Source organism: Lepisosteus platostomus, chromosome 1 (assembly GCF_059453375.1).
Source record: "Lepisosteus platostomus isolate fLepPlt1 chromosome 1, fLepPlt1.hap1, whole genome shotgun sequence".
NCBI classification, from domain to species: domain Eukaryota; kingdom Metazoa; phylum Chordata; class Actinopteri; order Semionotiformes; family Lepisosteidae; genus Lepisosteus; species Lepisosteus platostomus.
In genome coordinates, this window is record NC_142611.1 from 59047724 (window position 1) to 59071934 (window position 24211).

The 24211-nt window shown below is 37.5% G+C and overlaps 1 protein-coding gene across 5 annotated transcripts in view; it reads left to right on the forward strand.

Annotated features, from left to right (window-relative positions):
* The window catches only part of tmem131l (transmembrane 131 like), a 53531-nt gene that overhangs the window by 19717 nt on the left and 9603 nt on the right, over positions 1 to 24211 (forward strand). For 2 of the 5 annotated variants that reach the window (XM_088633208.1, XM_088633211.1), the window contains exons 4-23: positions 6773 to 6841; positions 8104 to 8227; positions 11615 to 11731; positions 12383 to 12487; positions 13623 to 13700; positions 14651 to 14798; positions 16302 to 16360; positions 16457 to 16562; positions 17263 to 17365; positions 17548 to 17698; positions 18046 to 18216; positions 18788 to 18857; positions 19383 to 19500; positions 20573 to 20642; positions 21191 to 21300; positions 21644 to 21713; positions 22403 to 22536; positions 23071 to 23213; positions 23445 to 23631; positions 23944 to 24129. In XM_088633208.1, coding sequence (XP_088489334.1) covers positions 6773 to 6841; positions 8104 to 8227; positions 11615 to 11731; positions 12383 to 12487; positions 13623 to 13700; positions 14651 to 14798; positions 16302 to 16360; positions 16457 to 16562; positions 17263 to 17365; positions 17548 to 17698; positions 18046 to 18216; positions 18788 to 18857; positions 19383 to 19500; positions 20573 to 20642; positions 21191 to 21300; positions 21644 to 21713; positions 22403 to 22536; positions 23071 to 23213; positions 23445 to 23631; positions 23944 to 24129 — 2319 coding nt within the window. The remainder of the gene's footprint in view (positions 1 to 6772; positions 6842 to 8103; positions 8228 to 11614; positions 11732 to 12382; positions 12488 to 13622; positions 13701 to 14650; positions 14799 to 16301; positions 16361 to 16456; positions 16563 to 17262; positions 17366 to 17547; positions 17699 to 18045; positions 18217 to 18787; positions 18858 to 19382; positions 19501 to 20572; positions 20643 to 21190; positions 21301 to 21643; positions 21714 to 22402; positions 22537 to 23070; positions 23214 to 23444; positions 23632 to 23943; positions 24130 to 24211) is intronic. The other 3 variants (XM_088633209.1, XM_088633213.1, XM_088633210.1) reach the window with 2 other exon arrangements.

The following is a 24211-nucleotide window of genomic DNA, read 5'->3' on the forward strand; positions in this document are numbered from 1 at the left end:
GTGACAGTCTTACTTTGAAAGAAACAAAGAAAATGCCATTGGGGATTTTATTGTATTATGTCTGGTTTTCTAAACGTATTCAGGAATTTGAAATAGTTTTCAGTCATTTTTTGTAAGACTGTACTGTGGGCGTATGCAAAACTGAGGAGCTGGTATCAGCTCTGTCTGCCAATGCCTGCTGCCCATGAGGAAGTGGTGTGTATGCTCATAGCTTAACCATGGTCTCTGCAGATAAGATATACAGACGTTTTAACACCCTGCAAATTTTCTTATCAAACACATGACTCTGTGAGAGAGGCCTTGCAGTTAGTAAATTTCTTACTAGTGCTTTGGCCTGGTAATATTCTTTCCTCCTTAAATTAAACATGTATCCTTTAATAAAGGTCTATGGTATTACAAACCCAATTGGAAAAGATAAGAAGGCAAATTCTAGCTCAGGTCCCAACTCCGGAAGTGGCCATCTTAAGCAGTATTCAAATTGCCTGCAGCTTCCTGTTTCTTATTCATACAGGAAATAACCTCTCAACAGTGTGAACAGCAGTGATATTCTTATTTCTGTGACACTGAAGGGCTGCCTTCATCTTGTGTTATTTGAAATGAAGGTGGAGGTTGCCGTTTTCCTGTGAAACAAGCAAGCAAGTCACCGAAAGATAATGGAATGGTCTAGATGAACCTGCCCATAACACAAAACTGACTAGAACATAATTTTGCATCTGGTAGTAATGTATGGTATAGATCTCATAGTGCCTTCACTTGAGGTGCCCCTATGAAAACAATAGTGTCTATGCCTTGACTCAGGCATGCAAAAGGTATGGCATTGACTGACGGGGGTCTCGCATACAGACTGCAGGGTTCTTCCAAATCAAATCAGCGGTGTTAACTTGCTAAGGATTTACACTGATATAGAATGTCTGCTCAGCTTGTCCCACATAAGGCTGTTAAAGAATGACACATCACTCATGAGATCCTGCATTATTGTGCTGGAAGTTGGTTTGTAGCACAGTCTTTGTGTCTTCAGTGTTGCACTGTGCAGTAAGCTTGTTATTGTTTACCAGAGTGGATCTATGAAGCGGATCCTTGCGCGATCACCAATAACTTTGCACAAAATTAGACAAAAGTTTTGTCATTTCTCCTGTGTACATGTTTCCACAATTATGAGGTCCTGAATTAATCTGAAAACTACTCTCGCGTTTGAAAGTCAGGGCCTTTGTTACCATTGTTGATAAACTAGTGTGGTTCTGTCTGGTGGCATTGAGTCATGATGGTACTGTAGGTGGGGACACCTGTTAACTGTAATCAGATTTCACGTTCTTCCTTGATGCCTTAGCAGTTATTGTTGACGCTTTGCAGAAGTGGTTCCTGGGGTTACCCCTCTGAACTATATGCTCCCTTTGGTGGTTTCAATTTATTCACTGGGTTTTGGTTAAACACAGGTGCTCCCTTTCAGTTGATGTTGCTTCTGGAGTCAGGTAATTGATGAATTTGTGAATGCCACTATTCATAATGGCAAAACCTGCTAATGTTTAGCAAAAACATGACAGGTTGTAGTTTTAAGTTTCAGCTGAATGGGTGGTGGCTGACAGAGGCGTGGTTAGTACATCTCACCTTAATGAAGCGAACTGAAAACAATAAGAAAAAATCGTTCAAAGAGCAGTTACAAATTCTTTAGAACCCGACCAAGGGGGATGCGCTCTAAATGCCTTGGCAGTGTTAAATGGAAAGGCCAGCAATGCTTTGAGTTCTGTCTCTTACATTTGCATTGTAGGTATAACTGGACCATCAATATGGATTTTATTCAGTCACGCCTCCCTTCCGTATGTGCAAACTCAGAAGCACACATTTCATACCATAAACTTACTGTCACCATTTTGTCATTTAAGACTCCAGCGGTAACAAGGAATGTAAAAAGCACAAGTTAGCTTTTAACATTTTCTTCAGGCATCTCATGCTCTCTTATCAGACTTGCAGTGCTAACTGGTTAACCAGTTTAGTAAGCAGTTTTTATTTGAGTGATAAGTGTGGTGCAGTTGTGAATCTAGGATCTCACTGTAGTTTGTACCAGGTGAATATCTTCTACGTGTTTGTACCTTTACTGTATATATATCATCCTTGGCTATTTGGGTTATCCCTAAGGTTCGAAAGCATTGCATCATTTAACATGTTTGAACAAAGGAAAGTAGAACACTCCCTCAGTTTCCCTTCATAGGTTACGGCAAGAAAAAGCTTTCACACAGCCAGCACATTGCAATATGCTTCTCGGACTTTCTCTTTTATGTGGTTCATACATATAGCATGTTTGTCTTAAGATTTCATATAAAATTGTATGAAGAAATTACACTCCTTATTCATCAGTTTTAGATCTTGTGTTGTGACAAGCCAAAATCTGTTGTTGAAAATAGTACTCGAGGAAACTGGGGGTGGGGTGAATTTTCTTTTTTCAAGGAGTTTTAACACTGAACCTCGCAAGTGTTGTTCAGACGGCTTGTGATTTTGTTAGGATATATCTAGTCACTTAAGTCTAATTTCCCAGTTAGGAATTCCCAATTACCTTTCAACCTCTCTTCCCACTGCTCTCCCACGTTTACCTTGCAAAGCTGGATGCACACAGACATTGCTGTCATACCGCCCACTTGTCTTCACACTCCCGAGCCCGGAACAGAAGCCTCGAAGCTCAGTCATCTGGGGGAACAGCACTTCTCCCTCTGACACTGCCCAGATCCTCTCTCACACAGCCATTGACAGGGCCTGGTTTTTCAAGGCAAGCTAGGATGTTCCTGCTGAGCAGCAGTGTGAAGTTGAGGTGGACATGGACTTACTGTATACCTTAGAGTTTATGGGTTCACGTCCTCAGTGGATGTGTTGGATTAATGTGCAATCCAAATTCATTAATATTAATATTATTAATAACACCGAGTGTCCCATTCATTCCTGGAACGGCTCAGCTGTTTTCTGTAGAGCTGATCTCAGTCTGTTTCTAAACGAAGACGGTTTCTAGAGTGGAGGATTGTGGTGAATTTTTGAGTTGGTTCCCTTTCAGGGAACATTGTGCCTGAAAAAGTTCTAAATCTGGAATTTTACAGCGAGGTCCTGAGAATAAGAGGGATTATTGAGAATCATTGGTTTAAACCGTTTCAGTCAATACTGTCAGTTTCAGTGTTGTTCTAATCAATTCTAATTTTCCCCATAATGGAAATTGTGTATAGTTTTATGGATGTGATCCTTTTTTTGATCGAAGATTTTTCTTTCCTGGTTTGTCCAGTGTAGTATGTTGTGGCTGCTAAATACTTCCTTAAATATTAATGTAATGTACTTGTGTCGAACAAGTGTGGTGTTCAGTTACCAATGATGGGGAGGTAACTTAAGTCTTGGAAAAGTTTTGAGTAACTGGCTAAACTTCACCGTGTAATAATCTGTAGATGTGGACCTCTTAAAATGTGCTAAGTGTCGACTAGCAAGCACTAGTGCCTAATGTGATTTGAAACAGTGCCTTTAGTTTGATACATTGCACTCCCATGCAGCTGCAGTTGACCTGAACTTTGAAACAGAGTGCTGTGAGTTGTCTGGGCCTCTGAGATGGAGGGCACAGCTGTTGAAAGCCTGGACACGGCAGTGACAGACAGTGGCTTTGGTGAACTTTCAAGTGCTCCGGTTCTTATGGCATCTAGCAGGTGGTCTCTCTGATAAACTAGAAAACGACCCTCTAATACTTAACACGCATTGAGAACACATGTACATCAAAAGGAGAGCGCGGCAGTGTATTCAGTAAAATAAATAAACAGCAACGTGCCGAGATAAAACCAACGTTTATATATAGTGAGAGGCATTAAAATGTATCAGATGAGTATTGGAGTCCTTAGAATTTCTTGGGTTTTTAATAGCTCAGTATTATAAAATAGTAGTATTTTTATAGCTCAGTATATATGGTATTGGAAAGATGGCATTATTTAATAAAATGGATCATGAATTGAGTTTAAGTTTTAGCTTTTAACATTAACTCTTTAAAATGTATACATGATTCACTCCATTATTATTATTTATTGTTAGCTATTTTTTTTACTGTGTGCATAAAATATTTGAGACTCCATGTCCTGTTGTCCATGTGCTCCACATACTGTTATGCTTCCAGACATCAGGCATTTAAACTCAGATGGTACTGATGTTGTTAGTGTGTTACTAATTATGTAAGTGCAGGAAAAGAGAGTGCACACAGCAAAAGCTCATATTGTAAACTTCTAACATTATTAAAGATACAATTTCTGATGTGATACTTAAGCTATTTTTTATAATAAGCTGTCATTCTTAAGTTATTATATTTTAACAAAGTGTTATTTTGGCTACTGCCAGCAGAACAGCAATAGGGTGTAGGTTTTCAGTAGGAGGCAAACAATGGTTAAGCAGGTTGTGACCTTAAGGAAACTGTGAACAGATATGGAAGTGCTTCACTTTTCATTTTTCTGAGACAGCAGGTCTGGCAAAAATAGTCTTCTAACCCACATGTAGTGTTGTTCTTTTTCTGTAATGAAAACTGATGTAGAGTAATATTTGAGTCACATTGATTGTAGTTTTTTTTTTTCATGAAAGCTAGATGAAATTGAACTTAAGGTGGAAGCAGTTTTAATACATTATACATTTAGTCTGTGGTGTGGTTCTCTTCCAGTGTATTAACTGTACCATCAACACAATCAGCTGTTGATATAGGGGTCTTTCCCCTCACCTTGTCTGACTTTTACAGTCAAGTGTGAATGAGCAGCCAAATTGCTACAGGCAGCAATTGTCAAGACTACAGTAGGCATTGCCTCCTGCCACACACACCAATAAAGATCCGCAGCTGCTGCTGCTTCCCATTGTGCCAGAAGATGTCATTTTGCTTTGAATGTACAGTTTTGTTCTGACAGTAAAGAGTATCTTCAGATGTGGCTATTGTAGAAGATCAGCATGAGGATCTAGGGTTAGGAGTACAATTAACATTTTGATATCAGTGCTTGTATACTTCTTCAAGGGGGGTTATATGCATCTGTGGGCATTCTTTGCTTACCAAGAAAATGTGCTTTAAATATAGTTAGCAGTTAGCAGGGCTTTATTTCACCGCTTAAAACTGCACCACCAGCTATGTGGATTCAGCTATGCTTTTGTTACCTCGCCTTGTTTTCAGTTACTAGGAACTGCTTAGAAAAATGTTTGTTACGCCATAGGGTTTTTTTGGGTGTGTTGTGTGGATTGTTGAAGTGCTTGTGGCCTTCATTGAGAGTTACTGTAGAGTCACTGTGAATACCATGTTTCAAGATCACTTTCACATGCATAGTGAATGATCAGGTCAGGCTTAGGAGTTGCACTGAAAATATTGAATCTGGAAAAATCAGCTCATGTGAAGAATATAAGGACTACACGTTAATTTCACCATAAACCAATTCACTGGAATTGTCACCATTTCTATTCTAGGCCTATATTTTACTGTATGATTATTTTTCCATGCTAGTACTTCAAAGATCTACGCAATTGGATCTCCCGTGTACTGTATGTTTATATAGACTGTAGCTGGTTGATTATAAGATCTTGCAGCCACATCTGTAACCATGAAGTTTACATTCCCAGGTGAAATCATGGATGTGCATGGCAGTGGGAAATATGTGACACGCAGGGATGTAGAAACCAGTTGCACAGCTATTCTTTTCAGAGATGTGTGTAGCTTGTGTTAAGCAGTGTAACTGAATTACCACTTTCTCATGACCTGTAAATAAGTGCCTGAAGCTTTGATATGTAATAGCTAGTTCAAAACATTGACAGAAACCCCAATTTCCTGTTATATCAAATTGTTGTTGCTGCTCTGTGCAGGAAAAATTAGGTTTGTAAGATTTTCCATTAAAATGTTTTTCGGATTTAATTCAATGGTATATAATAGTGTTGCGACTTCCTGCTTCATTAATAAACAGGAAGTTCAGTGGATAAACTGTGTTTTTGCCTTTGCTCGATCTGTATCTTCAGTTGGAAGCCAACTTTTTTTGCATGTAAACAGCAAATGTCTAAAATAGTTTTGTAGGCGTTACCATGTTTGGAAAACATGACATTGAAAGTGTTTGAGACTAATACAGCATAGCACGCATTTACCACAGGGTTTGAGTGTGTGAGTGTTTGGGGGAGAGGAGAAGGAGTCTGACCTGGATTTGCCTTGGTAAGCATGAATCTAGACATAAGTCTACAGCAGCATTGGTTACTGCTCCTTGATAAAACCTAATAATACTTCTTAGTTATAGGTGTTAAGTGTAGGATGCTTTCAGTGCATTTAGTAATTGTTTTATGTTTATGTTTTGCCATTTGTGTATCCCTATTTATATGTGTGTATAATGGAATTGATTAAACTTTCCAGTCTGGGAGGTGGGGCTCCACCTCTAATTGTGAATTAGTGGCATCTTTAGTTTGTTTGACACAGTCAAAAGCCTGCAAGTGGGGTGTGTGTGGGGGGGTAGAAAGAGCACGTCGATGCGCTTTGCCTTGTTTAGGCATGACAAGAGGAAGAGGAGAGAGAGCTGTTCTTGAATGAAAAATTATTTTGTGCCTGAACTAAAGTATTTAATTTAAAATGTCTACATCATATGATTAAGAATGTTTTGGCAGCTTGTAATGTTGGAAGTGTTCCCTTTTGGGTTGTTTTTGTCTCTGACAGTTTACAGCCGTGTAGATCTTTCATGTTGCTTATAGCACCGCCATATTGTGCCAGTATTAGTTTTTTTTTTACACATTTGGTGTTAATTTTTTTCTTGCTTTCTTTCCTCAGCTCTTCATTTTATGCGCCAAGTGGGAGAGCCTTGCATTTCCAGCCATCTGTTCTGGACTTTGGAACACAGTAAGTCGTGTCTCCATTAGCAATTGCAATAGTACTTAAGTGACCGGTAGCTCAGCTGTTATTTGTAGATGTGGGCTTGACCACACCGAAGAACCTGCACTTCATTTCACACGTCCTGTGTGCATTTATTGTCTTAGTTGTTGCTGATACTCTTGTAAAAGAAATAAGAAATAAGATTTTTTAAACAAATAATAAGGAACATTTTTAGAATCGGGAGCCACAATGATCCTTTGTTGTCTGCTTACTGGTGAAATTGAGTGCATTTATGTCATTGTAACAACCCAGATAACATTTGCCTATATAACATTCATACTTCCCAAGCCACACTTCAGAAATGTTTATTAGGGAAGGATAAAAAAAACAGATTTGTTTTACAAATTCTCTTTTACCAAAGACAACATCTGTGTTCTATCAGAAAGATTTGAAAATATTCCCATGCACCTATAATTATAACCCAAATGGTACATTACATTTAATATGGATAGCTGCAGTGCTTTACAAACTTAGAGGTTTGTAGTACTTTAGAGCACAGACTGAGAGTAGCCAAATAAGGCAGTTTCTTTTTCATTATGTTGAGGACAACTATTTGAAAGGTTAAGTGCTTGGGTATCTTTGTGGCACTGCAGACTCTGAAAAGTTCTGTTAAGTTTGGTTGTAAGTCTGAGTGAAACCTTCTACCTGTAAAAGTAAAAGGGTTTAATTGGTTCACATTTTCTAGAAGAGGATATACTGTAGAATGCTACTATCTTTATTCGCTAGATATTGTACTTATTAAAATGCCACTGTAAATCATAATTGAAATGTTTTTTGTGAAATGTCTTCTTTAATAGAGATAATATATATATATTTCATAGAGTTGCTTCTATTGTCATAAATAGGCATGGCGTTTAGCTAGGGTTTACACAGATGTAATTTTAATATTATTTTAGCAAGTTGACATGAAGGTTTTGAACATGGGTGTTTTTTTTAAAGTGTACACATTCAAGATTAGCTGCTGGCAGAAATGTACTAAATATCTTTATTTGCCCACACTCATACTTTGCTTCTGTGGAGAAGATGGGTATGCAGGAGAAGTAAAACAAAACTGCCATACCAACATTTTAACTTTACCACAGATCATAAAAATGGGAAAATGTTTTGTTAGAAGTGATATCTTCAATGATGGAAAATGCCATAAAACCAGCATTTGTTTGCCTGTATAAGCATCCATATTTCACATACAGTACATGAACTGTTTTGTTTTCTTTACTTAACTTCTGTAGGCCTGTGGGGCTGCCAAGAGCTGAAACAATATATGTGCACAACCCTAGCCAGGAACTACCAGTGACATTGATATCAATGTTTACATCCAGCAGACATTTTCACATGCCTTCATTCCAGAGAAGGGTGAGTATTTGCTCCAGCCACATCTGCAGCGGCTTCACCATCAGATAAACTGCAGGGACAGGGGTCTTTCTTATTTCCACTTGACCTCGCTGTCTGATTTGGCCTCTTGGGAGGCAGGTTTGATTGCTGGATGTCTGCAGGCATCTTTATTCCAGAGACTGACATTTCTGTCTTTATTTTTTTTTAAATACTGTATATTGTAGAGTCCTCACAAACTACGTATTAACATCATAATACTTGTATCACTCACATGGTTTGAAACATACTAGCTTTCTAAAAGTATTTGAGAAAGCCCCTGAGCTTAACAGAAGGGTAATGTGCACTATATGCAGCAATTAAATCATGATAATAATGTATGTTATTATAATACAAGTCAAACTTTTAGTGGAGAAAGTCGTTGCATAATAGCTGATTTTGCCATTGGGCGAGAAAACATTAATATTTGCATTCTAAGGTCTTTGCTACACGGTACTGTGGGCTGGCAGCTTTTATGCCTTGTAGCCATAAACTTTATAGACTGCCCTGTGTACCATCCCTAGGAACCTGCCGAAGAATGCAGTCCTTTTCCAACTGACAAGCTCCAGAATATATCCAGTCAGCAAACTGCTATGTCTCTTGACTGTCAGCTCTGGTGAATTAATTGGTTAAAATGTACCCCTACTGCTGCCTGAACTTTGATTTGTAATCAATGGGAGAATTACTTTAAAAGATTTTTGCTCTTGGAACCTTATTTTATGTATTGATCTGACTTACCTACCAATAATTATGACTTGCTAAGATAACAAATAAGCAGTAAAAAGCAACTGTTTTTGCTTGGAAACTATTTTTTGAGGCTTTCATGTGACGTAAAGTAGGTCTGAGTGTGGCTGAACTGAAAGCAGTTCGCCCTCACTGTGAGCTATGTGCTTTGTGCTTGCTGTGTCTGGTAAAGTCCCCCTCCATGATGTCACAGGCAATAGATTGACTGGGCATTGACTTGTGTAACAGGGTCCTTTGATAACAGCTTTTTTTTTCAGCGTTATGCACAGAATGTGATAGATTTATATACGGAATTGAAATAAAACGCATAAACTTGAATTTGATAAGTGGAGAGAAGTGCAGAAAAAAATTGGTGTAACCCCAGTTCCACAAACCACATTACACATCCCCTCCCAGAACCCCAAAACAAAACCTATCCCTCACCCAGGGAATTGGTGGGAACACGAGACAGTACCGATGACATGCTCAGAATCATTTGGAGCAGGACATCTTGTTTCCCAGTTCACACTCTCAGTGGCTTCCAGGATAAATGGTAATGATTCTGGCGCAAGATTAGTAGATTGTTCTTATCAACCAAAATGTCTGGGCATTTATAACAGTGTTTGATAACCTTAGAAATGAAAACTTCATCTTTATTCCTAGAGATGGCGAAAGCAGTCAAGTGGCTTTCCATTTGCTTATTTAAGTGGTAGCGAAGTCCAGTGTTGTCCTGCAGGTTTTGTTGTTTCATTTAACTCCTTAGTCATTAAGGGCTTGTAAAAAATATGTTTACAAGCTTATGTCACATAATAAAAATAATTAAGAAGATGAAATAGAAACAGGAAAACCCCTTTGTAGAATCATTCTGTTAGGAATCATTCATAATGCTCCTGTGCTGATTGGTTTTGCTCTTTTTATAAAATTATATGCAGTTTTATGATGTTCAACAATTAGATACTGGCGATCTGGAATTGGTCCCTAAAAGAGCAATCAGATGCATTGCTATGCATTACCTACACTGTTATCATTGCGATCATTGAATATTCTATTACAATCGACTACCAGATTAGAAAGCATCTAATTGACAGTTAAACTTAAGAAAATTCAGTGTTCCTTCTCTGTGCTGATTCCAGGCAACTATGGTTTTTATGGTATCGGTTTTTAACCATTTTTACTTTACAGCCAGCCCTCATGTGACGCAGTAGTGTGCTGATTGGATATTGCCTGGAATTTGTCACTTGGAATAGGATTGCTTGTCCATGCTGACAGATTGTGCTGCCAGGTGGTTGCTGGAGCACCGACAGCAGGCTGCTAGGGTTGTTACATGTCAGTCTATGTAGGATATAATTCCAAGTAATAAGAATTGAAACAGATTACATAGTGTCACAGCCTTTACATTTTGTAACGGATTTAGCCTTAGTTTAACAGTTAACAGTTTTCATGAATCAACAAGGCTTGCGAAGTTGCTTCTTTTGTAATTTCTCAACTAGTTTGAAGTGCTTCAAACTAAGATATGCATTTTTGTATTTTTGACAAAATGTAAAGATGTTTGGTTACAGGACTTACAGACTGTCAGTTTCAGTTAAAAAAGACAGCTGAACAACCACATAGGCTCTATAAATAGCTTCCTGAAGGTAACAGGAAACCATTACAAGTAATCTACGCAATTGGGTGTGAATACTTTATTTAAACCATCTTTACGTCTGCAAATGGGTTATTACATTAACAATTTTTGGTTCCAAAATTCCAGGCTGATGTCTTTGTCTTTTTGTACACCGCTTTCATTTACAATCTGTTTCCCCTCTGGTTCAGAATTTCCAAGCCAGTGCCCCAGTATGGTGACAGGGGACTCTGTGTTGTGGGAAGGGCCATCCTTCAGATAAGATATTAACCAAGGTTTTTAATATTTGTCATCACACAGAACCCACAGCACTATTTGTAAGAGTAGAGATATTATCCCCAATGTCCTGGCAAGCATGCACTTAAGGCCTGGCCTACTATAATTTCTCCCTTATTGCAAATGGCAAAGTCATTTCTTACCTTCCCACATGATATGCTGTGCAGTGGGCTATCAGTACAGAATGGCTGTGTCTCATTCTGTTTGTAAATATAGATGTTGTCCCCATGCTATATGTGAAATACTGTATACATTCAAAGGAAGTTTAGTTTAAATATGTACAGTTTTATGTGAATAATCAATCTCAATTTGCTTCATTCTAACTTCTTTTGTAATGTTATGAAATCATATAACAGTGGTATGGTAATTTCAGTTGACCTTTTATGGATTAAATGGATAAAAATATGAAATTTCTTCAGTTTATTCCTGCAAGGTCTTTTAAAAAGTCAGTCTTGTCTTGTCTGGTACAGTATATAGAGAACCTTGTTAAAATGTAATAATCTAAGAAAAAAATATTTTCATTACACTGAAAAATATTGCCTGAGCTGATCATGATCATTTGCAAATTATTGAGAAGTATTAAGAGATCAACATATAAGCTGTTATAAGCTTGCACATTTAACTGATTAAAGAAATCAGTGCTTATATAAAACATAATTCTTAAGGTAATTCCGGGAACCATTTTTTCTGCATTGATCAACAGTTATTACTTCAAATTTCCATTTCTAATTGTTTGATCATGTCTGTTTCAGGTGATCCCTCCCCAGGGCCGGACATCATTTAAAGTTATCTTCCTTCCATCACAGGAAGGAAATGTAGAAAATTCATTATTTATAAACACATCCTCTCATGGTGTACTCTCCTACCAGGTCAGTAGCAATTTAGTCAAAACTGAGAAAATCATATATTATTATGGCTTAGGCCCTCAAACCAGAATATTGTAAACCAAAGAGCATAGAGGGGTAAAGGGTGTGAGGAGGTTTTTTGGTTTCCTGTACAACTTAGAGACTGAGGCAGTTGTGATACATGTAAGGGGCAAACAACCGTGGGAGATTCCTAAGAGGAATGTTGTGTTTATGGTTAAAGATACCAAACATGTAAAGCATATTTTCAAAATCTCACGTTCCCACTGTTGTGATTGTTTTAAGATGTCAGAAAACAAGTGACTGCCTCTGTGTCAGTCTTTAGTGTATCATTCAAATGCTTTGGATTCAAGAACCTTAACTGATCAGGCAACACACATACTCACCGTCTGTATAGTATTCATAGTAAAATGAGGACACGCTGAGCTGCATTGCATGTACTGTAGAAGCCTCCCACAGTCTGTATTCTGATGGTTATCCATTCAGGGAAGCAATGATATCAGTGAATTAAGCAATTATCTTGCCATGTGTGCATGGCTAGTACCATATTTGAGAGTTCAGAATAGTAACTCTTCAAAGGATAACATGTTTAGATTGTTACTGTACTGTATATTTCCAATTTGTGTTGGCATGAAGTAATATTTTTGTTTTTCTTAGATATTTGGAGTTGGAGTCCACCATGGCACTTTAAAAAACTTTCAGAAGAAATCTAGTATGCTAATATTTCCACATATTCAAAGCATCAAATTAACACAGACTCAGGTATACTGTAATTCCTTTCATTTTGCTACCTTATCCGTTGTTTGATCTTCTGTTTGACTTACTACAGTAAGTGTTCTTCCAGGTGCAGAGACTGCTTGACATCTGATATCTTGTAGCAGCTGAGGTCTGCAGACTGTCAGTACTAGTATGTGACAGTGGGTTAACTGCAGGAACCAGTATTGAAAACAAAGCTAGTGAAAGTGCATATATAACTTGTCGGATCTGATCTGCCCGTTTTCACAGGAAGTCAGTGGCTGGCTGATACCTGCCGGCAATCTGCAGCACGTCTATTTTCACTATCTGATCTGTCCTTTTTCACTTTCAACGTCTTTTTGAAAACAGCATTTTATGATTGGTGTTGATGAATTCTTAATAAAATACTATGACATTGTATTTTGAAATTCACCACAGAGAAAATATATTCTTTCTTTTCAGTTTGAAGTTCCTTGTATTTGTGTTTTTTATCTGTGTTTCTTGTGTTTCCTGTTTTTACAAAACAAAATTTGTTTTGGATATTGTGCAACATAAAACCAGTGTTTGCCTTGTGTAACCACCATTACTCTAGACAAGGTCATGATCTCTCAGATTATGGCAATTGACAATCTGTTTGGCTGTAACATCTTAATATTGTTAGAAATTGCTGGTTGCGAACAACTTAGACGGTGAACAACAGTGCACTGGCTTAGTCCAGCCTTATTCAGCATAGTGAAATCACAAAGTTGCTATTCTTTTGAAATCTCAAGTGTATCACAGTCACGAGTAATCAATTAATCAAAATGTTTGCCCAAAACATTTAATCAATACCTACTGTATAATACATATATATTATTTTTTATACATCTTCCAATCACTATTCACATAAAAATCACATTATTTTTTTAATGGTTTATAATAAGGTATTGAGAATTCTACATTGCATTCAGAAGGAACTAAATGTGCCATAAGAAATGTTACATATGGAGAGGCTATTCAGCCCATGCTAGGGGTAAGCTCTTGGCTGATGTCTAACTACAGTAGGTATGTAATATGTTATCTGCTAGAAACAAAAATCCTCAATATACTTGCTGTTTTTACATATATGTAGTAATCTGTCAGTGTTTGTGATGTGTTTTTTTGTACATGATTGGCTTTACAGGAAGATGCAGCAAATATTAGTATCTTGGGATTACGGTTGGAATGTAGTTTGCCCAACAAGAGCTACAAATATCCTCAGGTAAAAAAAAAAACTAAAAGTTGAACTGCGGTCTTTACTGCAGATATGTCTTGATTAAATTAAACCAAACTTGGACTACTGTAGTAGTAGACAGAGCGATTATGAAACAAGAGACGTAGCAGATTCCTGCCAATAATCTAATTAAAAACAAAATGAGGCTTTTCTTGTACATGGAATAAGTAAAGGTTTATTCCATGCTGAAAAGAGAAAAATAGAAACATTTTGGCTGTGGAGCCTTCTTCAGGTTTTCTTGTACATGATTAGAATGAAAATGATCATATAGTATTTGAATACAAGCTCAATTTATTTTTCCTGTTATACTGTGTAAATGTCACATAATTTGTCATAATAGGTGTGCTATTTTAATCTTAATAGGGATTTGCAGTTTTTCACTTTCTATTATAGTTGTGCAATTTCTATTCTTAGTACCCTGCTGTGACTTTCAAAAACATTATGAGTAGGCATTTTTTCCAATACAACCAGGAACCAAATTTTAATTAATTTAACTTAATAAAAGAGATTTTATTAAGTTTATTTTATGTGTAGGTGTTTTTGGGACCCAATACTGTGCCCATCCTCTAGCAGTTTAACAACAGCCTTTTTACTGCTTAAGAAAGTTAACAGAAGCAGTCCGTATAAAAACAGTCACCTATGTCTGTAGCTTAGTTTATACAATATATACTCTATACATTTTAAAAAAATGCTGTGAAGCATTACTACATAACATGTCAGTGTACATGTTACAGGTGTGTTTGTATTGTGCATTACATGCAGTTTACAGATTTGTAATTAAAGAGTATTAGTCACCCAGCAGGCAAACAGCATGACACTGTTCCTCTGTGAAATGGTAAACAGGTTACTGTACTGGTCTGTAAACTGTGCTGTATTCCTCTTTGCTATGGAAGCTGTTTTTCTTTGTGTAAATGGAGTGTTTTCCTGTTATTTCCCAGGGGTTCTATTTTATGACAGACGAGAAGCTCATAATGCATATCAGCCTGTCTGAGAGAGGAGAAAAACGTGCAGATCTAGAAAAATTGAAGCAGTATATACTGGAGAACATAATGGTTGTATTTATATTTTCAGAAGAAAATGGTTTGTGTAAGTAAAACATAATTACCTTCAAGTTCAAGAGTTTTAGATAGGTGTGATGTTAGAGTAGATTAAGTGATGTGTTTTTTCATATTTTTAAAATGTCAAGGACTACTTTGAAATTAACACATTGTGTAGCTCACAAGAGTCACATGCTATCATAGTTTTAGATCAGTTATGTAAAAGTGTGCAAAGTACTTACTAGGTGCTGAGATGGTGACATTAAAAAGAAACATTAGGTTTAAAGAAGATCCTGTATACTTAGAAATTAGTGTCATAGTGAATTGCAAGAACAATAATACAAAAGCCTCGTAGAGATTCTCACCTGCCTCCTCAGACTTTTCTGCTAATTGTTTCCAAGCTGTGGTTTTAACCAGCAGTGTACTGTACTCTCAATATTCGTTTTACTAGTGTGGTTTGAATTGCATAATCAATTATTCAGTTCCAGCAGTTAGTGGTTGTTTTATATGGTTACGGCATTTTCGCACCACTGCAAAGCTGGAATGGTATTCTTGCACAAAAACCTGCAGTGACAGAATAGGGAAGCAATAGTCCAATGGGTGTAGCTCCCTTACACAGATACGTTACAAACAGACTGAACTCTGGAATCTTGGGTGCTGCATTCTTTAGGAACAGGGCCTCTGTCATGGAGGGCTCTTTCGACTGGGAAACCAGGCCTGTCGCTACTGGGTTCGGTTGGTTCCTGAAGTTTGGAAACATTTTATCCAGGGTCTTAACGCCAACCCTTAGATTTTGAAACTCCCCGTCTCTGAAGACTGAAAAGCCTTCTTAGAGAAGAAACCTTTGAGAGGGATTTCCCCTTGAGAAGGCAATGGCATATTGACCAAACCCCAGCAACACAGCCTAGTACTGGCCCCGTTTCACACAACATGAGTAGCCATTGAAGATGAACCTCGTAGTATCGAAAATGTAGTGAAATTGCTTCACGTTTTAAAATGAACTTAAATGTACTGGGCTACATATACTGGTACAGATGGAGTCCTGAGCAGTGGTGGGGAAGGACCAATTCTTGTCCCCTGGGGCAGATTCCAGAGATAGGCATGCCTGTCTTTTTTGAATAGGAGCTGGAAAGCACTGAAATCTGAGATTCATCCCTTTTCTCTGGTACCTTTTTAACATAGTCAATGGTTTGTTTTCATGTCTTTGAACTGTTTATAGGTTTGGTTTATTCGAGTAAGTGCAAAGTTGATCTTGGTGCATATGCTTTTTCCCAGTTGGTCATTGAGTGCCCTCTACAGGCTGCAGAATGCACTCTCTTAGGTTAATACCAGCTGAGGCATCCTGCATGCACAGTGATTATACACCCTCTCTTTTCTACTGCTTTATTGATGTTACACTGTGCATTTAGTCACAGGTTTACAAATATGTATTGACATTTATGTCTTCACGTCAATGATTTAAAATAACTAATTTCCACTAAATAGGGGATCAGTTTATCAGTTATCAGTCCTTACAAAAACTAAAATCTTTACCTTTTCTTTAATTTTACAGGGGAGCCCTTAATTAACATTTTTATTTTGAATTCTGGAGTCAAGCATTTATATGTAAAGGTAAGCAAGATATTTGTGAATTTTATGCATTCTATCTGTTATCACTATTTTTTCCAATGGTGTTAGAAGTAGTTTGATATTTTTTTGTTGTTGCAGGAAATGCAGCTTCTTTCCAGAATGGAAAATAAGCTAAAATTTCAGCAAGTTCAGCTGGGAGCGTCTGCAACAAATTTTACACATGTTGCTTCGCTAATTTGCAGTGGTATGTATGTTGTGTTTTGGTTTAAAATGTACTTTTGTTCAGTATACAATTGGGTGCTAGTGTTTGGGTGCTCAATGTAGTCCTTTATTTCTCGGAATATATTATTTTGAAGAATCTAGAAGAAAGATTGCACACAGTATTTATTGAAGTTTTAGTTGTAATTCAGTTGTGATACTGAATAATATCAATGACTCTTTTATTTATGCAGTGGATGACACAGTGGCACAGTGGTTAGCATTGCTGCCTCGCAGCACTGGGGCCCTGGGTTCAATTCCTGCGGTGCTATCTGTGTGGAGTTTGTATGTTCTCACCGTTTTCGCGTGGGTTTCCACTTTGTGCTCCGGTTTCCTTCCACAGTCCAAAACCATACTGGTAGGTTAATTGGCCCCTGGGAAAATTGGGCCTGGTGTAAGTGTATGCGTGTTTGTGTGTGCCCTGTTATGGACTGGTGTCCCATCCCCATTTCTCCTGTTACTTGCTGGGATAGGCTCCGGCTCACTGCGGCACTGAATTGGATGGAGTGTTTAGAAAATGGATGGATGTTGTATGTGCAGTGTGCTGTATACATTCTGTAAATACTTTTTGTATATTATTAATAGTTGTATCCTTTTATACTCTTTTTGTTACTTAGACTTATTGTTGTAAGTTACCTTGGATAAAGGCATCTTTCAAATGTGAATTGTCTGTGCTTTTTTTCCAGGAACTTTACCTACTCACGAGAGAAAATGCACTGGTCAAATCAGCTTGCAAATCTTAGGCAGCTACACATTAAAATCGTATCCTGCGTTTGACATAACAAATGGGTGAGTCACTCTTCTTTTGCTTCTTTAAATGTAATAAACAAAATTACATTGGAGAAATGTAAACTTATGGATAATTTGTTTATTTCATAGTGGTGTTATAAAATATATCCATGGAGTTATATGAGCTAGGGATATGTTATTATGGCTGAAAAGAATACAAAAGTTCTTTACTTTTTTTTCAGGAGGTCTGGTTATGATCTTCCCACTTTATTTCACATGAAACAAAAACAGAATGGCGGAGACTATGTGGATGTATGGTTAACCAATGGTTTTGACTTCCGCTTTTCTGTTGTTGATGTCACTATGCACCAAGAGATGGAAAGCTTGTTAAAGGTAAATGCATTTCCTTGGTGCCTGCAGCTACCAGATAGACAGAAGTCTTCAGTCTTTAAAGCACTGCTGTCCTCTTCCTCTCTCTGACAGCTACACATTGTTACTACATATATGCAAACAACACTTCCAACAGGGCTGATAACTTAAAACATGATAGGCATACAAACTATCATCTTTTTCATTAAGAAAATTCTATCTACATTTTTCAGTTTGATCTAAAACTATATTTATTATATAAAATATTATAATTGACAGATCTAAATAAATGTATATGAACCTACTGATCTTGAGTGTCCTGATTTACACTATAATGGTTTTGATTTAATAACCTGTTCTGTGCCTTTCAGATTGTGAACTTCAGTGGCCCAGTGTCGGTGCCTCCTGGGTGCTGGAAAGTGTTCTCTATGAAGTTTGTCAATACGAAAATCCCTATGAATGTGATAACTGGTCTGCTTGTAGTTACCAGCCTTGGGTTCTCTCTACAGATTCCATTGCAGATTCGCTCTAGTGTTTCAAAGGTACCGTTTCTTGTTATTCTGTTTTAATTTGGGCAAATGTCAGGAACCAAAATGAAAGAATCTGTACTGTACTCTTACTACTCCCCAATCTTTAGTGTTATAGCTCTGAAAACGTAAGATCAGTTTTCCTTTCTCTTTTGCACAGTACTTGTTTCTGATCTCCAATGTCTGCTATGTATTTCAAGCTACCCTACCACTTGAAAGTAATTGTTTCTTGCACATTTGATGTAGGGTTTTGATGCTATATATTGTTTTCTAGAAAATGTTTAAAAAATCGTAGTCATTTGTTCAGTTTTTATTTTACTTGTCTGGTGCAGCACCAGTAACTTAGTGTAAGAGCCAACAGGCAACTGTTAAAGGTAACAAAATCATTTAAACATTTACTGTAGATGTGGTCATCCTTTAACATGATGCACTATTTTTGTTATTCACTGTTTAGGAAGAAACTAAAGCTAAGTCATCCAAACATGACTCAGAAAGCGTCAACATTGGTTCTTCAGATAACAGTATTTGGGTCAGTTTTGGGTCACCAGTTAGTAATTCCTTGCTCATATGCTATCTTTCTTTCCAGCAGGGGGACCTTGTTTTTGAAGCCAATGGAGAGTGTGGTAACCCTTGTCAACTGGGATTGTCTAAAGCAGGTTAAAAACTGGTCCATTGGTTTAAGATTTGAATGGGGCTAGATCTTTGGTTTCATTAAATCGTCAAGGATTTAAGAAATACATCTAATATCCCTTCTTCCCTTTGATGCTGAAGTGATTTGTTTTATTGTTTACCATTGTGTGTATTTGGCAAATAATTTATTATTAAGAAAAGATGTCTTATGTATAGTGATCACAGAATTAAATTAAATTTTACATGAAGAATGATGAGGAATTTTTTAGCTGTAGATTCATAAAGAAGAATGGAAATTTGAATTGCTTTTGTGCGAAACTTCCCCAAGCACGTAGATCCTAATGAAAAAGAACAACAACATATAGAAGGGAATGTGAAACTTACAGTCCTCTACAGATATACAGTATGTATCATATTTGTCTGCTAACCATGGTTGTGGTATATTATTGTAATAATTTAAATTGAATTCTTTGATTAAGATAGTTTGAGGGCAGCGACTTGTGCATCTGAGGGGACTTGTGGGTTTATTACAACTGTTTTGTGTGTGGCAGGCCGGCTTCAGTGGCCAGGCAGTCTGCTCCTGGACTCTTCCACTTGGAGGGTGGATAACAGTTTAGCCAAAGAGATCTGCACACAGTGGCAGAGCCAAAAGGACCACCTAACCTGCAGGTACGCTCTTGTTAGTGTCTTGAACAAAGAACTGATGACTCGATGATGTGCATGTCAGATGGTGAAAGCCAGACATTTTCCATGATTGCCATTAGGCTTGAGCACATAGTTGATTCCTCATTTCATCTCTGCCAGATGAAAAAAATAGTGCAACGGAGTGACAAAGCTTTGCATTGATATTTAGTTTCCATGGGGAAATCGCTTGGTTTTCAGTTTTGAGTTCTGACCAACGCTAGCAACTGACAGCTGACTCTGTTAAGAAAGAAAGCAATACATTGAGTGATCTAGGGATGGCAGGACTTTGCTTCTATATAACAAAGGATCAGGATTGTATGTTTTCTATTTTATCTTTGTGTGACCTTAAAAATGTGAAAAATATTTTAAAACGGACCGTTGCTAACTTCTGATTTGTATTATACGTTAACAATGCATGACACAGTGTCATACCCAATACATTCCAGAGTTTATTTTTTCCCCACCAACGATCTCACTTAATTTGAGCTTATAGAAGTGTGAGAACTCAATATCCAGAATGCATTTAGCATGACCCCATAAGCATTTACATGTTAATGTCTTATTTAGGAGATATACAGAAAGCAGTGCTTGAACTCCGATTATATCTTATTGCTTTTATATTTTGTCTAGAACAGGGTTTCTCGGTGTTGGTCCTGAAGCACCACACGCTTCCTGATTTTTATTCCATTAAAGATGAATTGAAGCCTCACTTGAACTACCAAGTTTCTGGATTCAAATATTTGCAAATTTTGTGTTCTTCTCAAAAGTTTAGGATTTTGTTTTTCTTATGTGATACAATAATTGAAACTCCCAAGCTGAAAAATGTCAAACCATACAAATCGGTCATCAGTTCAGTTAAGGGTTTGAATATGTACCGGGGCTTGGTTGTAACAAAAACAAGCTGGTGTGTATTTCCTGTATTTCTTGTCTGGGATAGGGAATCCTTCCTCTTTCTAAAATGTTTTATGAATTAAAATATCCAAAACTCACTGGAATCAAATTTTAAAGTAATGGTTGCTCAGACTGGTGGAGTTTAGAGAACCGTATTTCTTTATAGATGGCCTCGACTACCTATGGAAACAAGCTACCCATTTGACTTTGGTGCGACTCCAGTTAATGAGAGTAAGGTAAGCAAAGGTTCTCCTTTTCTCAAGGTAATGTTTTAGTCACTGTGCAATAGTGATTATGATATTAACACTATTTAAGCAGCTAGTGTACATCTTGTTTTTCTAAGGAAAAATGTACCTTTAATGATTTTGTCTTAGATTAATAGTAGCTTTAATTACACTCTGCACCTTGCTACAAGAACAACAAAAAGTGCATTATTTTTTGTGATGCTCCGAAGTTAATGCAATAAAAATTTTTGGCAAGCAAGGAGCACTTGAATAAAACATTTGTGCAATCCCAGCTTTTCTCATATGAGCCCTGATTTCAAAGGCATATTCTCAGTGTAAGAAAAGGCTTTGATTATTTTTAACTTGTTGTTCATTTTCACTGGACTAGCCAAACCGTTTCTGAAATGATGGCTGCCCAAATAGACATTTGTGTATCATTTCTTTTAGCCAGTACATGTTGCAATGTCTTACGATGGCTGCCCAAATAGAATTGACATAGGTCATTCTTTTAGTTGCAATACAAACCGAGCAGCATTGATCTGCATTTTCCCATTTCCTAGGTGAAGTACTTTGCACTGAAGAACCCATCAGCCTCTCCTGTGACCATTCAGCTCCTTGCCTTGTCCTCATATCCTGCTCCTTTGGAAGCTCTCGATTTGTTGACGAAGTGGTACTTGAGTAATTTATTTCTTCATGAGCTTGTCACATTGAATTTAATAGTTTTTGGCTTAGTTTAAGACTTCCAATTTAGTTACACATCACCAGCAATTATTTTTCCATTCACCATAAAGTGGATAAGTAAGATTTATGAAGCTGGATGTGTTTAGCACAAAAATGTGTACTCTTGGCTGAGATGAAATGGAAACTTCATTCTCTCTTCAAGCTTAATGCCCAGGCTTTTTATGAAATTAACATCTGTTTGCCTAAATAAAGGTAAATGTTTTTGTTTTAGGCTATTATCCTTTACATTTTTATCTAACAAGTGGTTTGTGTTTTGTTTTTCTGTTTTTAAGGTTCAAGATAAACCCACTGTCTGTCAACGTGACCACAGGAGAGTTTACGCTAGTGACTGAAGACCATCAGGTCTGTTTTCTTTTATCCAGCCTCTCACCGAGGTTGATCAGCCAGTCTGTTGGAATGTCAATATTTATGTTTTAATGAAATCCTTTTGTGAATTCATTTGTTAAACTAAAAAAAATGACTTGTCTTGTACAGTTTTAAAGTGGTGTTAGGTGTTATAGGAGCCCTCCAAATACTTTGAAAAAATACACCATTAGTATAGCTTATCCAAGCTGTGTTAATTCTTGTGTTTTTTACTTTGCCTATACAGTAGTTGTAATGTATTGCACCACTAGATGGCAACACTGAATAGTGTCCTTACAATATGCAACACTTCCATGGCTGTGAAGCAATGAAATCACTGTTGTGCAATGAAGAGAAATGTGTGATGATATAAATAATTTTGCTAAACATGTTGATCATTTTTGCATTTGAAATTGCTATTATAAAAACCCACAAAGTATGTCCCCTCCTAAAACTATATTAATTGTGTGAAAATCGCCTGTGATAGTCAAAATTCTTCATAAAATCTAAAAACTGATTATTACTCTATATTACTGTGAGATTCCTGGCACCTTAGCCCTGTTGTCAGTTCAGACTATGGCGATGGACCTTTATTCAGTGCTGTTGGCTTCTCTTTTGTTTTCCGACTAATATAACATTGTTCATGGTTTCAAGAGTTTTATTTTTTTGTGTTGTAAATATTGAAACAGGACACTAGAAAGACCAAAGTCAAGAAAGGAGCTCGAAAATTGCTGCTACATCTTCAGCCGTGGGAAGAGAAAGAGATTGGTGTAGTATTTACACCTGTAGAGCACAAATCTGTGACTTCAGTCATACTGATCAGGTAACCACATTAATTCCTGAGCTTCTGTAGAAATATTGTATTGCATAGATGCGCTCTCTAGTTATCTGTAATTGTGATTCGTTTTTTTAGACTCTTATTCACAGTAATGGTTTTAGGTGGGTGTAAACATATCTAATGCGTTTGTATACATTGTAAAATCAGATCAAGGTTTGAAGGTTTAGAAACTGAGCTCAAATTTTAAACAATACAGACTGTGAACAGTACTCATGCAGCCTTAATTGAGATCTCTGTGGGAAGAATTGAGGTCTTCCAGTGTTTCGCTCCGTAATACACATCATCTTATTTAAGTCAATTCTTAAACTGAATCTACAGTATTTCAGATCTATACTGATGTATATTACTATACATTTAATAGTAAAGGTGGTGTTTTTTCATTTTTTTATATTAACATTCTAGTCTTACCTTTTGGTTTGCCACATAGAAAAATGTTTTTTTTTTTTTATTTGGACAATGGTCAGGTTAGGTTAGCGGCTTTCTGTGCATCTCAGTAAGTGTGTTATTTTGGGATTTCAGGAACAACCTGACAGTCTTCGACATGGTGATGGTGAAGGGCCATGGCGCCAAAGAGCTGCTGCGGGTGGGAGGAAAGCTCCCGGGAGCTGGAGCTTCCCTGCGCTTCAACGTGCCGCAGTCCACGCTGATGGAGTGCAGAGATGGTGAGAGTACAGCACAAAGCGGCTCTTCGAGGGAGATGACGCTCAACATACCTGGCCTTTAACTAGAAGGATCCCCTCTGGCAGTTAGATCTCACTTCTGGTCTGTGCTCGTACAGCAGAGGTGCCATTATATGTAGACAATATTAGTCTTAGAAGTCAATCGGATATATAGCTGATTAATGGTATGACTCAGTGCTGTAAAACCATACATTTTTATCCTTCTTCATCTAGGGCTCAAAACCAACAAGCCTCTGTTTGCAATTCGCAAGAGCTTTAAAGTGGAAAACGCTGGAGAGCTGCCTTTGACCGTAATGTCCATGAACATCAATGGATACAAGTGCCAGGGGTTTGGATTCGAGGTGCTGGAGTGTCGATCATTTCAACTTGATTATAACTCTTCTTCTGAAATCAACATTGCGTATGTATTAAGGTTTTTATATGTGTCATTTAAAGCGGGGGTTATTTAGGCATTGTTGGGGGAACTTTATCAGATTTAACCAGTGAGAGAAAACCTAGTTAATTAGTAGCATTTACACACACATTGGTAAATAGCAGACTTCATTAAAAACAAACAATGTGAATTTAAAAGGTTTTGTAAAATTGCCAACGTATTGACTTTATATAACTGCCTCTGTTCTCCCTTTTGGACCCAGTTATTCCTTTAAGTTAAATACAGATTGGAGGTAAAGAGTTTTGTTTTACCACCTCGTCTCCCTTTTCTATCCTCCAGTTTTACTCCTGATTTTACCTCCTCCTGGGTGATCAGGGACCTGACTATAGTGACAGCTCGAGGCTCAACTTTCCCCTTCACTCTCAATGTCACCTTGCCCCATCACATGCTGCCCCTGTGTGCCCAGGTAGTGCCCGGGCCCAGCTGGGAGGAGACCTTCTGGGTGGTCACCATCATCTTCACATGGTCAGTATGCTGTCAGGATGTAGGTCTTCCTAGGTGCTTTGCTCACAAATTTCCTGCAGGGAAACGGCATGGACACTGGCTA